Below are 14,467 nucleotides of genomic sequence, written 5' to 3'. Positions count from 1 at the left end.
TTTGTCGGGATGAGGCAGCAGTCCGCAGTTCAGAAGAGAGATATCTCGGGGTTTGTCGCACGCTGTCTCGTACTGACCCCGGGCGTTCCTGAGATAAGCGTCCAAGAGCTGGAAGTTGGCAGCTGCCGAAGCTGTAGAATGATTGGAGGAGGTGTCTGCACGTAAATGAGACGAGGCAGCTTGATGGTGAGTGGATAGTGAGGTGCCGCGAAGCGTGAAGCAGCTGAGGGAATGTGGCAGATAAGTATGCGCGCGCGCGTTTGTGTGTATGTGTATGTGTGTGTGTGTGTGTGTGTGTGAAAGAAACAGTGAGCGATGCGTGTAAGGGTGAGTGAGACTAGGGTGTGTGTGTATGTGCGTGTGTATGTATCCTCTGGTCTCAGTCAAGTGTGCAATTGCTGTTGGTCGACTTGTCTAGTCGGGACAACCTCGTCAGGGTGATGATGATGTGCGTGCTCGCTGGATTTGCTGTCGTTCCTGGGCTGTCCAACAACAATCTGCATCCGAATGCTCACAGTGCAAGGTAAGGTCGACCAATCGGAGGAATTAGTGGTTGGTCGTGACCCTGTATGGGAGTTGGAGCGTCACTGGCCAGATTGCCTGGGAGCTGCGCGGACGAACTGGATTGGAGTTCGGCGTGGAAATCTGATGCGAAGCTGGTGGTTCCGAGGGTGATTGAATGCCTCACAGCGGTGTATGGGTTGATACAGGACAGGGTCGGGTATGGCCAGAAAGGGCGAAAGCGCGAGATCCACGGCACAGTGGGTAGTGGTCGGATCAGATGATAGTTTTTTTTTTCCTGAGGGGGGGGGGGGGCTCTTGGATCGTGCTGGTTTTTTTTTTATCGCGATGGCCTTCCACTTGCCTCGAAAGGCGGCTCTTTGATTGCAGGCGGCAAGGGCTCGTATGCAGCGTGGTTGAGAGATATGGGGTTGATTTATGTGAAGTCGAACCTTGAGAAGAAGGTAAGAGATCGGAGCGGAGCGCCCAGGCTGCCAAGGCGAGAGGGGTTAGATAGGAATACTATGTAGACCAAGACAAGGACCCAACGCGTTCTAGGTAAAGGCAGAAGGGGTTGAGGACCAGATGACCTTAGTTGAGGAGCATCAAAGCTTTCGGAGCCGGTTCTAGTCAGTCCGTGTGTGGTGGTGATTTAACCAACTGGAAACGGACAAGTGATGCTGTATCGTCCAGGGCCGTGCAAGGGAGCGGCGGCGGGGGTGATGATGATGGTGGTTTCTGCCGGTCCGGTTGATGACGAATAAATAGAGCAGCAGGACAACTGCGTGTAAGTCAACGGTAGACTTGCAGGTTGTTTGGGGGGGGGGGAGGGAAAAGAAGAGCAGCGAAGTCTCGAAAAGATTAAACGGGCAAACGGAATAGGAAAAGTCGAGGAATATGTGTGTGTCAGTGAGCAGAGGCGGGCAAGGGTGGGGTTTGCTCTCTTAGCTGTGTGCTAGGTAGGTAGGTAAGGTAAGTAGATAATGAGGTCGGCCGAGACGATGACAACGGCGGTCAAGTGTCGATGTATTGGTACATATTTTATTCTATTTTATATTTGTAGTGTGTGTGTACGAACAGGTAGGATTGATTACTCAAGGACGACAAACGGAACGGGACGGGACGAGTAGAGTCGGGAGACGAAAACGACCAAGAGAAACTTGGATTTTAACTAGGGAAACTAGACGGTTCGATTTGGTGGATTGGCCCTTTTCTGTTAATAATTGAATCCTCGCGCCGGCGGCCACGAGGGTGAGCAGGTTGCGTTTTTTCCTTTGGACCTTGATGCAAGCGCAACAACGGGGCTCCATCGAGCGGAAACGCCACACACATGCACACAAGTTCAAGCCATCATCCATGGAGGCCCGGGAAGCATGGCCGGCCCCGGGGGTCGTCGGGAGGGGAAGCAAGGAAGCAGACAAGCAAACAACCAAACAGGCAGGCAGGCCTGCTTTACACTACTTGTACTGGATGCATGGCTGTTTTAATTTTTTTTAATTTTTTAATTTTCGGGGGAGCCGCCGATGGGACGAGATGGAACAATGCTGGACATTGCTATGTGCTATAGGACAGACAAATATGGCTTGCAAACACTGATGATAAGGTGCAGAATAGCGTTACCGCAGTACGTCACATCACATTACATTACATTACCACGGGCTATCGAGTAATGAATTGGAAACTGCAAGGTGATGGAAAGTTTCTTCCAACCAGGATGGATGGATGGGAGAGGGAGGTACGAATGATTGGCATGGTATCCATCCATGGGATTCTGCCTGTACGCCTACCTACTTGGACCGATACGGTATCGAGGATGAGGCACGTGTACGCGGTACCTTCCCTGCTTTGCCAAGTGCCTGTCGTCCTCCTCCTCCTCCTCCTTGCCAGCCGACGCTCTCCAGCAACTTCGAGAAACCGTGCTCCAACCGTTGCATCTCCAGCCTGTGACGGCCTCGGATCGGGTACTTGGTTACTGAATCGGGTGATGCATCAACCGAGACCGGGAGGGCTGACCGTGGCTGCAACGTACCTACTGTACTTTACGTGGAGTAGGTAACGTACAGAATCCGTACACCATGGATACACTCCACGCTCATCAACTCGGTGACGAAGAAACTGGGAAGCGCAGCAGCAAGAGGGAGTTGGAGAGATGGAGAAGTAGTGTAACATACATGGGTAACACACGTGCAGTGGACAGTGCAGTGGAGGAGAAGACTCCAACTGCAAGTACCCGTACTGTATGAAAACACTGTACACTGCTGGGGCCTTCCCAGTGCCGCCGCAATCGCAACATTTTTTTTTGTCTCTCCTCTTCCTGGATATCCAGTCCATGCCGTCTGTCCGCCGCTCCAGTAAGGAAAGTCAGGACTCTACTATGTAGTGTAATTTACCCAAGGTTGGCTTTATTATGTAAGAGGTTGGCTGCGGTTGGCTCAGCGTTTCGCTTGCACGGTTGTTCTTACCTTAGGAGTCTACCTACCCAAAGTGGGAAACCGCTCCTCACTTGTCTCCAATTTTTGTTATCCTTCCTTCCCCCCCCCTTTCTTTCGCAGTGCGGCGGGTTACTTGGCTTACCAACCCACATAGTACCTACCGGTACCTACTTTGCTACGTAGCTGTACGCAGTAGGTGCGTGCCTTGGAAAAATTTTCCTTATCTTTTTGCAACTTTTGCATACACCCCTCCCCACTCTCCCTCTTTCCTACCCGGACCGGACCCAGACTTCTTACTCACTCACGGCCATGGAAGGCTTCCGTCCATCAGAATCCCTCTCGGGACACAGTGTAGGCGTACCTCACCTAGTAGGCCAGCACCCAGCTAGCTAGGTGCAAACTAGGTACTAACACTGCGCCGTTCCGCATCAACGCTGCATGGCAGGCAGTATTGGCTTCGACTGAAGGCTGTCGCTGGCCAATGATACAAAGTCCGGAATGCCAACCGGGCCAATGAATGAATCCATTGGCTTCTGTCTGCCTGTCTAAACTACATGTACGGATACCGTACTAGATATACTACTATGTACGCTTAGTATCCGTAGTCTCCCATTGTTGCCCCAAGATAGCTGAGGTGCTGTAGTGTACGGATAGTGTACTATGTATGTTCGGATACCTACTCCCCCATCCTTTCTGCTCGACCCGCCGTCATCAGATAAGAGAGATACCTAGTATCCGTATCCGTGCTCCGTACACTGACCTCTCATCACGGAACGGGGTGCCTTGGATTTAAGCAATATCGCGCCGGCCAACCCCCAGCGCAAATCAGCGTCTCCACACGCCGTCGACACTGGCCTGTTGTCGGAATCCATCCCGATACGGATGCCACGTTATCCTCCGTACCCAACACTATGCAAAGTTTTCTTCTTTCCCTTTCTTTCTCTTTTTTCTCTCTCCCCCCCCCCGGCTCCTTGATTTTCCTGTTTTAGTGGCTCCGAACTCCGAGCTCCACACAAACGGCCGTGGTGCACAGAAACCTACGCCGTCGAGCCCTTTTGGCTGTCCTTGGTCACTCTACTACGGATGCCTAACGACTGTATCCGTAAAACTTGTACGCGACAGAATACGGACCGGTTACGGATGCCAACGCGCTATAATTTCCTACCGGATGCTTGACTGAGTACTTGCGATACCTGCCTGAACTACTACGTAAGAATGCCTAGGTAAACTACGCATGCGCATGGCGTACAAGCATGGGCCTGGTCCCGAAAATTGTGTCTCCCCACCGTTAGCTCCCAGGCAGAAAAGCCCCCCCATCGGAATATCGCAATCCTGCGCTACGATGGGCAAATGTGGTGCAAAACCAGACACGCGCTCCTGCTCTCCCACCACCACCGCAGCGCACTAGTATCTGGCCCCTAATACTCTCTTGCATGGTCCGAGATTAGCCTCTGTGATGTACCCGTGCCACACTCGCACGTCCCAGGCTGAGCCCAGCACCGTGGCCACGCCGTCGCTTCTTTGGCTCCGAGGGCCTCTCATGCACATCGGCTGCAGAGATGCCAACCTCTCAGAATCCGAGGGTCTGTTAGACGCCCGACTGCTCCGTCGCATCGGCCTTGCACGAATGGTGCCATTGGTCGTCGATTCATCGTCACTGTCAGCCCGGCACCTGCTGTACGGATGGCGCAACATGCTGCAACATGACGAGCGAGGATGGATTAGCATCATCGAGACCTGCGTCTCGTGGCCACCTTCCCCCGAGCATGCTGCATCCTGTCGCCCAGCAACATGCCGGCGGCCAGTATGTATGGGAGGGAGGGGAGGGGAGTAGACGGAACGAAACTCTCCAAAGGGCCCGGGTCGAGTCGCAGGATGCAAACGCGGCCCAGTGGAGCATCCATCCCTAAAGGCTAATGTGAAATTTGAGGCGGAACCTGCTCCTGCTGAAAGTCCAGACCTGCAGCTGCTGCAACCGTTGTCTCGTACACCTCCATCACCGGCGAACCGGTCAGCCGCCAGGACACCGATGGCGGCGGCGGCGGCGACGACGACGACGACGGCGGCGACGAAAACTTTCTCCTGCACAAGATGCAGTAATTACCGGGCAATACGACACGGCGAAACGACGGGCTGGGCTGGCAGACAAAGACAGGCAAAAGATGAGCCGCCTCTCAACTAGGCTGACGGAAGGCGCCAAGGTGCGTAAGCAGATTGACAAACGGTTGAGACGAAGGAACAGGCACGGGTAAGGACGTGCCAATACATACTCCGTAGAGCTTCCAGAATCGCGTAATGTCGGCCTGGCCAGCGCCGCATTCTTTCCATTACGTACAAATGGAGCCAAACCAGCGCCATGCCGTCATCCAACGAGCTGACTGATGTTACAGTCTGCTCATAAGCCAACATTCCCCCCTCTCCCTTCTCCGAAACGGACATCTCCGCGGAAGACATGTACCTCACCAAACCCAGCACCCGGGAAGCATTGTGACGCTTGGCACCCATGTCAAGCCGAGGGAGCTGCGACGGTAGAGCCTAGAACCAGAACCAGCCGAAACGACGACGACATGCACCAGCGAACAAGCCCCGGCAGCATCTAGAGCTGCTGCTGGTCTAATGCAGATAGTCCCCGCTTCTCTGCCGCCCATTTTGCGGGGAAGAAGGACCCCTGCCTTGCTTCAATGGCACCATTATTCCTACTCTGTACATAAATAATACCTAATCAATTACTACCTATACTCACTACCTACCACTGTAGGTGCACACGTTGCCTACCATAATGGAACGCCGCATCCATCCTCCCACAGCAAAGCCTACGTGTGCATAGGACCGAAACCACAGCGTCATTGTCAGAGACGACATTGTTGGGGTCCTTTGCCTTTTTTCTTCTTTTTTTTTCCTCCTTTTTTGTTTCCCGCCCGACTGGCCGCCGGCCACTTCAACCGGTCCACCGTTTTTACGTCACGTTAATTCTGTTCGGAGAGGTGACCCCCCTCTTCGACCTCCAGGGTCCAATTCCTTTAGGTATGGCTGGCACGGCCTCTCACCGCACGCCATCGGTCCAGCCAGGTCTTGATGAGAAGGAGGGCCCGAAGCAGAGGAAAGAAAAATCCGGGGTCACGCTATCAAAATTGCTGTTCCGCGCCGACCTCGCGTCTATTTTCAAGTCACATGTGTCGATCTATTTTGACATCCCTGCCTTGCCAGCTAGCCCTGGCTCACATGTTTGCACGTTTGTACGTAGCCTACACCGCTTACAACCAGGCATCCCCTACGGGCCCATTGCATCGGCTTGCCGAGCCGCTCTGGCAGAGGCATACGGGCAAGCCGTCTTGACATGTAATCCATGTAGCCCTCCGTAGAGGACAGCATGGTCAACTGGAGCTCAGCCATGCTCTCCCAGAATTGAACCCTAAGCCCCTGACCCCGGGAACTCAAAGTCGCCCGGCGCCGGCGCTCGGTCAAACCACTGCTGGTCCGTGTCAAGAGGCCCGAAGGACCCGAGGGGGTCATTGTTGGGCTGAGCGATGATGTTGTCAAAGTAGCGCTGTGGAAATTAGCAAGTTACTCTGTTAGGTCTCTGTGAAAATGCAGACGCACCCAGTCCATTTCGTTTCCAACTGCAACTGCAACCCAACCACGATCAAGACCAGAGTCGTTTGGTCCGAGTCCAGACTTCATGAAGTCAAACGGCTGGAAGTTGCTCGCCGTATCCAAGGAGAACGCAGTCGGACCTGCCATTTCGTTAGTAAACCCACCATTGTCAGTCAAGTCCCAGGAAGGAGGGAGAGGGCGGGGGAGGCGGCTCTTACTGTCAATGGAAAGGCTGCCGGGGAGAAGATACTCCTGGCTAGAACTGCTCTCCGAGACCAAACCACCACCGCCCTCGCCCAGCCCTGTAACCGACAGAGCCTGGCCGGCCTCGTCCTTTGGCGGTGATTTCGGCGGCGATCCGAGCTTGCCCAGCATCGTCTCCAATATGCCCGCCGTCTTGCGCAACTCGGGCACGTCTGTGGCGATGCTGGCCCACACAGAGTACGACCGCTGCAGCAGGTGCAGGAGGCGCTCCCTCGTCGGCGGCGGGCTCATCGCGGCCATCCAGTCGTGCTCGACGCCGCCGTCCCAGAACTGCCGGTTGCCCACGGCCAGGTAGAGGATAATGGCGGCCAGAAGGAAATCGTGGACGGCGAGCGAGGACACATACCACCCGTGCTGGCTGAGCATGTGGCCCGGACGGGAGGCCTGCCAGATGGTGTTCTGGAAGTCGAGTAGCGCGATGGCGCCCTCGAGGCACTGCCGCCGCGAGTGGTCGTGCTCCCGCCGCGGCAGGGGCTCCAGGAGGAATCGCCGGTGCAGCACGCACCGGGATTTGTTGTAAAGCGCGGCGAGGCCGAAGCGCTGGATGATCTGCACCGCCGGCGTCGTGACGCACTGCTCTAGAGGCTGGACCCTCATGAACTGCGGCACGCTGGCCCAGGCCTCTCCGAGGAGGCCGTCGAGGCGCATGACCTCACTGTAAGGAGGCGGCGCGAGGAGGTGCGCCTGCCGCGCGATCTGGCCGAATACGCGCATCACGCACGACTTGTTGATCGGGTACGTCATCTCGGTGTAGTCCGTGGGCGGGCGCGGGGGCGGGAGGACGGCCGAGTCCTCGGCAAAGTCCTCGTCGACGAGGTTTCGCGGGAGCTTGCAATCGCTGTCGATGCCGCTGAACATGCTCGGCAGGCCCATGTGGAAGCTGACGAGGAGGTCGAGCTGCACGGCCATGTTCCACATGCGGCGGCGCATCTCGCCCTCGAAGGGGGAGATGCCGGCAAGCCGGTCCGGGTCGCGGTGCATCCCCATCTTCAGGAGCAGCCGCAGGCACACGGACGACAGAACGTAGCAGTTGGTTTGGGCGGCGCGGGCGGTGGCGAACTCGGACTCGACGTAGAGGATAAAGGGCGGGATCGTAGCGATGGACGGCTGGGTGTAGCGGCCCCAGACGAGACACCACGCCGCCGCCGCACGGAAGACCTTGATGCGGTCCATCGGCAGTTCCGGGGAGTCGGAGACGAATTCGTGGGGCGCCGTGACTGTGGAGTAGAAGAAACCGATGGACATGATCATGAAGAGGAGAGCGATCCAGTGGATGGGGGCACCGGGAGGGTCGGCCCAGAACCGGGCGTACTTGGACGGAGGGCGCTGTCAGTGCGGCCTCGACGATGGCGACGAAGGGGTTCGAGAGGCGTCCTGGGCCGGAAGGTGAGGAACTTACTTGCTTTACAAACGTTGGTCTGTGGACGATGTCTGCGCCTGGTCAGAATACAATACACAAGAGACAACCCCGTGCAGCTTCCCAGGGTGGCGGTCACTCACGTTGCGAAGGGCTCTGCGATGAAAAGTACCGCATGACGAGCCGGTCGACGATCTTCCGGTCGGGGATCAGCCGCATCAGGTCCTCGCGGCTGCGAGGCGCGTTTCCCGAGGAGGAGAAGATCAGGTCCGGCGTCTCGAGCTCGCCCGAGGGCCCTGGGCTCTCGTCGTCGTCGAGCTCGGCCTCTTCCAAATAGCTCTTGATGTCCTCGATCTGTTCCACTCCCCACCCGCCTGTCAGCCGGCCGCTGTTTTTCTCTCTCCCTCCCTCTCTCTCGCCTTCTCCGAACGTGAACGTGCCCAACAGAGGCGCACGACAGGTGAACTGGCGGAGCGGAGCGTGTGACTTACATCCTCGAGGACCGCCATGAAGTGTGTGGCGCCGACGTACGTGCTCGCCCTCTCCCCGCGGACTAGCTGCCCGCCCGGCTGGGCGACGCCGACCTCCTCTGCCGGGGCGCCGGCGGCGACAGAGGGGGAGGGGGAGGTTCGGGAGGGGGCGGAGGCGACGCCGTCGTCCATCATCGTCCGCACCATGCTCTCGAGCTGCCTCAGCCGCGCCGCCATGCCCTTGGGCGGCTTCTTCTTCTCGGGCTTGGGCGCGTAGACGCAGCTCTCGGGCCGGGACTTCTTCAGGCACTGGCCGCACGGCGCCGCGCGGTCGCACCCCAGCTTGGAGGCTCGGCACGGGCCACATGACAGGGGGACGCGGGAGCGTTTCGCCGCCGCCGCGCCCGAGGCGGGCCCCGGCGGGCTCGCGTCGTGCCCCAGGTCCATGGGCCTTGTTGGGAGGTTTATGGGCGCGGGGGCGTCCCGGTGCATCTCCGTAGATAGACGGACAGGAGTCCACCGCCCCGTATGGGGGGGGGGGGGGGGGCGGATGTCGGAAGGGTGTCCTTGACGAGCGGGGATATGCCGGAGGGTTGCTCCGCCGTGATGCCCTTGCTGGGATCCGGAGGCGGGGGGCTCTATTCGACGCCAGTCCCGGCGCCGGAGTTTCCACTAGCGTCAGTCCGGTACAGCAACACGGGTATGTCGGGCGGCCTAGAGAGGGCAGCAGGTCTCAAGCAGGAGAGGCGCGAATCGTGCGTGTTCATTCTTTTGATTTCAAAGGATTCTAAACCAGGCAACTAAGCTGACGTCGCCATTTGCCCGTCAGATTCGGGGATAAGGTATTTTAAGTCCGAACATCAAGCGGTTTCTTCCACAATGTCGAATCCAAAGACAGCCGGGTCGAAAACATCACGACCCAGCTTGTTTCCTCCCAGTTGTGCAGGGCGGCCAACGGCCGATAAAATAAGTGCTTTTGCGTTCCAGCCATAGCGTTGGTTCTCAGGAACCCTAACACTGAGGCTGCGAGTTTCACACGGAAGAGTCTCTGCCTTTTTGCCAATATCTCAACACTGAACCATCTTGTCCCTTCACCGTTATAATGTGCCGTCGTTCTCTCAAACAACTCTTGGCCGTTTACACCGGGGCGTCCGGCAGTCTCTCGATGACGTACTTTCCGCGGGCACATTTCATGATGGGAACACCCGGGATTCGGCGGAGACGGGAGACGAGGCCGGCGTCGTTGGTTGCAACGATGTAGACCCGATCTTTCGATACTTTCGACACCTAGATCGCAGAAGTCAGCTGAAAAGCCTTGTTCAGTAGAACGTATGTGCGACTTACAATGCAGTCGTCTGCATACACACCCTTGTGGGTGCATTTGTGACGTTCCCATCTTTCGTCTCTGGCTAACCTCAGCGCAAGGCGGAACTTGGGACCCAACTTCTCCAACTCGGCCTTGGGAACCGCTGTCAGTAAAGAAGATTAATTGGAATTAACCTCAACTCGGAGTGCTCACCATGACACAGTCAGTGACAATAGGCTGGCACGTCGCTAGGGAGACCTGTTAGCCCGGGGTAGCCGAAGACAGTGTGTTCTGTAGATTACCATAAAGACAGTCCATCATCGTCTCTAGCGGCTCCAGTTTCATTTGCAATGTCCTATTCCAAAAGGACGTATCAACGATGACGCTGTATGGAGGAACGAGGGCGGTGTTGGCCTGGAAGAAGAATGATGACGGGACTTGGGGGATTTCGCGAATTTTCTCGTTTCCATCGGGGCCGGCACGCTCGCGTTTGGCCTTCTCGATGGCCTCTTCGGCCTTCTTCAGGTTCTCCTTGCGCCGGGCATCGTTCTTGCCAATAACTCGTTTGACCTGGTGAGCGGGATTGTCAGCAAAGCGTTCGCATGAGACTGCGTCCCCTAAAAAGGCCCGGAAGAGTCGTTTGTCCGAGAACGAGTTCTCATCGTCGGGCTCGGGGCATCAGGATCATCGTGAAGTTTTCGCGATGCCAGAGAAAAAAGTCCTTATCGATAAGGGACATTTTCTGTGGCCAACGAAAGAGCAGGAAAGGAGAGCGAAACATACTTCGGCGAACTTTCTGGTCCTTTTCTGGACACCCATTGTATGTTATATCGTCTGTTTTGGGTGGATGGCCGTGAGAGGTGAGTGTCTGTCGATTGACAAAGCTGTGGTGTTGACAAGGCTAGGCAAGGCTATTGTATGAAGATGGATTGATTGGAGTTCGCCGCCTGCCTGCCATGTGTGGCGGTGTGTGGCGGCGTGGGGTGGGGCGCCAGCAGGGAGGGAAAAAAAGTTTTCGGTGTGCCCGTCCGGAGGTTCTCAGCGACCTCGGTGTGCATCGGTCAGTGTATGGGTGGACGGGTGTACTATGTATGGGCGTACCACCAAAAAGAGCCAGGTAGGTCTGTGCTCTTGCGAGGAAGAGTCACGTCGGCGCAGTGTGTTTTCGGGCGAGGTGGGGCATCGATGGTGGCCCAGAGCAACGAATGACAAGGGCCCTCTCGCACCGGTTGGACGGGCAGGCGTTAGCGTTGCAATCTCCCCTCCCAGCAATTACACTAAAGAAACAAACGATCGATCAGCACGCCCAGATGATGGAGGAGATGGGCGTAAGACAAGGCGGTGCCTTGCATCAGGATTTCGGTGTATGCATAAGATGATAGACAGACAAAATTCATAGTGAGAGGGCAAACTGACGATAGGTATTCAACGAGCGGTTGCAAACTATCAGCAGCCCAGGATGTGTGACTCGTGGGGTGGGCCATCCATCCATCACTCGCATTCTTGAGAGAGGCTTTGCTTGCAATCGGTTCGTAACTTGGCGGCCCATATTAATTGACGGATTCTGAAGATCTCGTACAAGTACCGTTAGGTGGGCTTCTGCCAGGTACGCTGACCGTTTACCCCGGATGAGGGCTCGTGTTGGCGACCTGGAGCCACTGTAGCGCATACTGAGAGCTGCTGATTAGTGGAGCCAACTCTGTCAATACGAGCAAAGCATCATGGAGGGCGACTTCTGCACAGTTCATCTGCGCAGTTTTGTGCTGTACCACACTGTATGCCGTCTCCCCAGATTCCACCTCATGCAGGTCAGAAACCTGCCTATGCATGTGACGTCCCAGCACTGTGTGTCTGTCTGTCAGTCTGCATGTCTCTTTTTCTCTCAAATGCCTGCCCGAATGCACAAAAATAAACAGATCAGCAACAAACACAGAGCAGCACGTCAGTCAGAACCTTCCCTCCCTCCGTTGCAGCCAAATGCGCCGCGCCACACAGGCCGAAAACCGTCTCGCCCGCTAATAACATTCTGAACGCCGGTCCCGTCCTTCTCCACCAGGGAAAGACCCTTCCTCCCTCCTTTTTCTACCCAGGCCCCTCCCCTGCTGATGGCCCGGACCCGCCTCTGCTTTCCCTCGCCTTCCCCATCACGCAACCCTCATCCCTCCCTTTCCTGCTCCCTCCATCCCTCTCCCTCACAGCCAGCCCTCGGAAGCTGCTCACTCAGCCAGAAGATCAGCCGGTATCAGCAATGTTCTAGCCAGCGGATCCCTTTCAATCTTTAAACGTCTCACATAGTCTGTCCTGCGTTTTGCAAAATTTGGCGATATCTTCCTTCCACTCGCCGCGCACCATCCTTTCATCTACTTCTAAACCGCGCCATCCGCCATCCGCCAGCCACGACCACCACCACGACCACGCTCCTTTGCCCGCCGGCTCCGACACCCTTCCTCCCCAATCCTAACTTCCCTCGTCAACCGGATACAATTGCAACGACCGGCTTCGTGAACAAGACACCTTGATACGCCCGCATCGTCTTGGTTTCCAACACCGAATTCCATCGAAACCTCGACCCTCGGACGTAGCCGGGCATTCCGATCAAGCAGGTGGATATGGCCCCCTTACGCAACTCGCTGAAGCGCACGCTTCTGCTGTCCACCTTCGCCGCCCTATCTCTTTTCTCGGCCACGGCTTTGGCCCAGGACAGCCCGAGCCGGGAAGCTGCTCAACCCAGCCCTCAATCGACGCCAGCGACTTCCGCATCCCAGGAAGAGGCCCAGCCCACTCGCACAAACCCGGTGACCGCTGTCATTTCCAACACTGGTGCCGTTGCGACCACGGAAGCGAGCATCAGCGCTCCTAGGATCACCGGCGGCGGCTCCGGGACCACTGGCGAGGTCCTCACGGGTTTCCCATCCCTCACCAACGCCCCTATTGTTGCGACCTATCCGCCGCCGACCGTCCCCCCTACCAACAACGCCCCCTACATGCACCAGTCCACCGCTCCTCAGGGAACCGTCTTCATCGCAGTTGGTGCCATCCTCGGTGCTTTTGGTTTCGGCATCCTGATCTGGCGCGGCATCGTCGCTTGCCTCCTGCACCGCTCCGTCGCCCGGGCCGCCTACGCCCAGCACGATGCCAACGACAAGGCGAGCTTCCCTGCCCCTCCCGCCCAGTTCTACAAGTACACCGACCGCGAATCCACTCCTTCTCTCCCTCCTGCCGGCGGACGTGGTGTGCGTAGGACGCAACGCGGTCCCATCCCCTCGGCTACCCCGAGCCAGTCGAACCTTTTCTTCTCGCCGACAGCGGCCGGCGGCGGCAGCAGTAGCAATATCAACAACCAGACCAATGCCCGCGACTCCCGCTTTCTGCCTTCTGGGTTCTACGCCGCTGCTACTGCATCTCCCAGCCCTGCTCACGGCCACTCAATAAGCTTGACGAACCTCCGCCCCGAATCTCGAGGCCAGTATGGAAGCCGCAACACGTTGAGGGAGTCTACGCCTCCCGATTCCCCCTCCTTCGGTGTGAGGCGCGACTTCAGCACCAGCTCCGTCAATCTGTCCGCAGCGCCTGGGAACGGCCAGAGGGCACCGAGCGCGTACCTAGAGGACCTCCTTGACGAGAATCCTCAGGCCTTCCCGCCCAACACGATGCGGCCCGGGTCTCGCAACGCCAACAACTCTTCCGGCACCCGCTTTTAGAGCATAATTCTCCTTTAGTTTCTCTGCATCTCTGCGTCAGAACAGTTTCCTTGCGTCACGGAAAAAGTGACGAAACGTCACGGCCTGGGGATTCTTGGATGGCACATTTACGGCGTCATGGGGTATGATCACGTTGCATCACTGGTTTGAAATACTTTGTTTTAATCCCTCCCCTATCGCTCTCTCGTACATATTCTTCAATGAGCAAGATCACGTCAAACACCCACCTCCCCCATGTGAACTTGAAATGTCCATATTGTAATTCCGTCGTCTTCGGCAGGGCTCTTTTGGGAAATGTCAACTCCAACACACTTCATCCAAACCACGTCGTCGCAAACAACCAACGTTTCCGGACGACAGAAAACCTTGCCAAACCTTATGCACCCGCGGGAGGCTCTGCACGTAGATAATACTTCCCGTGTTAGCGCCTTGTTCTCTTGCCGCTCCGGCCCTCATCCCAATCGATGAGCCTCATTAATCCTTGGGTTTTGGAAAGCTTTTCCAGACCGGAACAACACCACACACATACACACACACACACACACACACACCCAAAAAGGACCGAGCGGACTAGATAGGAAGCTGACTCTTCATTTCCGCTTCGTCTCGGCTGTCAGGGACAAGCTTGGCTGTGACCGTCTCGTCTCAGACACGCCACAGACAACAAGCCCGGACGAGTCAGACGAACCCGTATCCTCCTCTCGGGCCTCGCTTGTCGGGACGTGCGACGCGCGCAAGGCCAGCCCGGTGATTCTCATTAAGGATTGCGTGCGTTGGCCCGTCCCGGCCTACCGGGGGTCGTACGCCCCCCCCCCCCCCCCCCCCCCCTTTTTTTTTTTTTT

At 56.8% G+C, this 14,467-nt stretch overlaps 4 protein-coding genes across 4 annotated transcripts; 2 read left to right on the top strand and 2 right to left on the bottom strand.

Annotated features, from left to right (window-relative positions):
* Window positions 1-4,636: 4,636 nt before the first annotated feature.
* GLRG_04975 (uncharacterized protein) lies at window positions 4,637-5,033 on the top strand (the record flags this gene model as incomplete). The annotated part of the gene is made up of 2 exons (XM_008095660.1): window positions 4,637-4,737; window positions 4,892-5,033. The coding sequence occupies 2 exons, from the start codon at window positions 4,637-4,639 to the stop codon at window positions 5,031-5,033; spliced, it is 243 nt and encodes an 80-aa protein (XP_008093851.1).
* Window positions 5,034-6,345: 1,312 nt separating this feature from the next.
* Window positions 6,346-9,065, bottom strand: GLRG_04974 (fungal specific transcription factor domain-containing protein; the record flags this gene model as incomplete). The annotated part of the gene is made up of 6 exons (XM_008095659.1): window positions 6,346-6,480; window positions 6,534-6,667; window positions 6,746-8,102; window positions 8,191-8,222; window positions 8,292-8,502; window positions 8,640-9,065. The coding sequence occupies 6 exons, from the start codon at window positions 9,063-9,065 to the stop codon at window positions 6,346-6,348; spliced, it is 2,295 nt and encodes a 764-aa protein (XP_008093850.1).
* A 690-nt stretch (window positions 9,066-9,755) lies between these two features.
* Window positions 9,756-10,743, bottom strand: GLRG_04973 (uncharacterized protein; the record flags this gene model as incomplete). Its single annotated transcript, XM_008095658.1, has 5 exons — window positions 9,756-9,905; window positions 9,963-10,076; window positions 10,138-10,172; window positions 10,227-10,494; window positions 10,708-10,743. 5 exons carry the CDS (start codon window positions 10,741-10,743, stop codon window positions 9,756-9,758), a joined length of 603 nt encoding a protein of 200 aa, XP_008093849.1.
* A 1,790-nt stretch (window positions 10,744-12,533) lies between these two features.
* GLRG_04972 (uncharacterized protein) lies at window positions 12,534-13,625 on the top strand (the record flags this gene model as incomplete). Its single annotated transcript, XM_008095657.1, has 1 exon — window positions 12,534-13,625. The coding sequence occupies one exon, from the start codon at window positions 12,534-12,536 to the stop codon at window positions 13,623-13,625; it is 1,092 nt and encodes a 363-aa protein (XP_008093848.1).
* Window positions 13,626-14,467: the final 842 nt, after the last annotated feature.

The sequence above is a fragment of the Colletotrichum graminicola genome (genome assembly GCF_000149035.1).
Source record: "Colletotrichum graminicola M1.001 genomic scaffold supercont1.16, whole genome shotgun sequence".
Lineage (NCBI taxonomy): Eukaryota > Fungi > Ascomycota > Sordariomycetes > Glomerellales > Glomerellaceae > Colletotrichum > Colletotrichum graminicola.
Note: the sequence above shows the minus strand (reverse complement) of the source record. Positions and strands in the feature narration are given on the sequence as shown.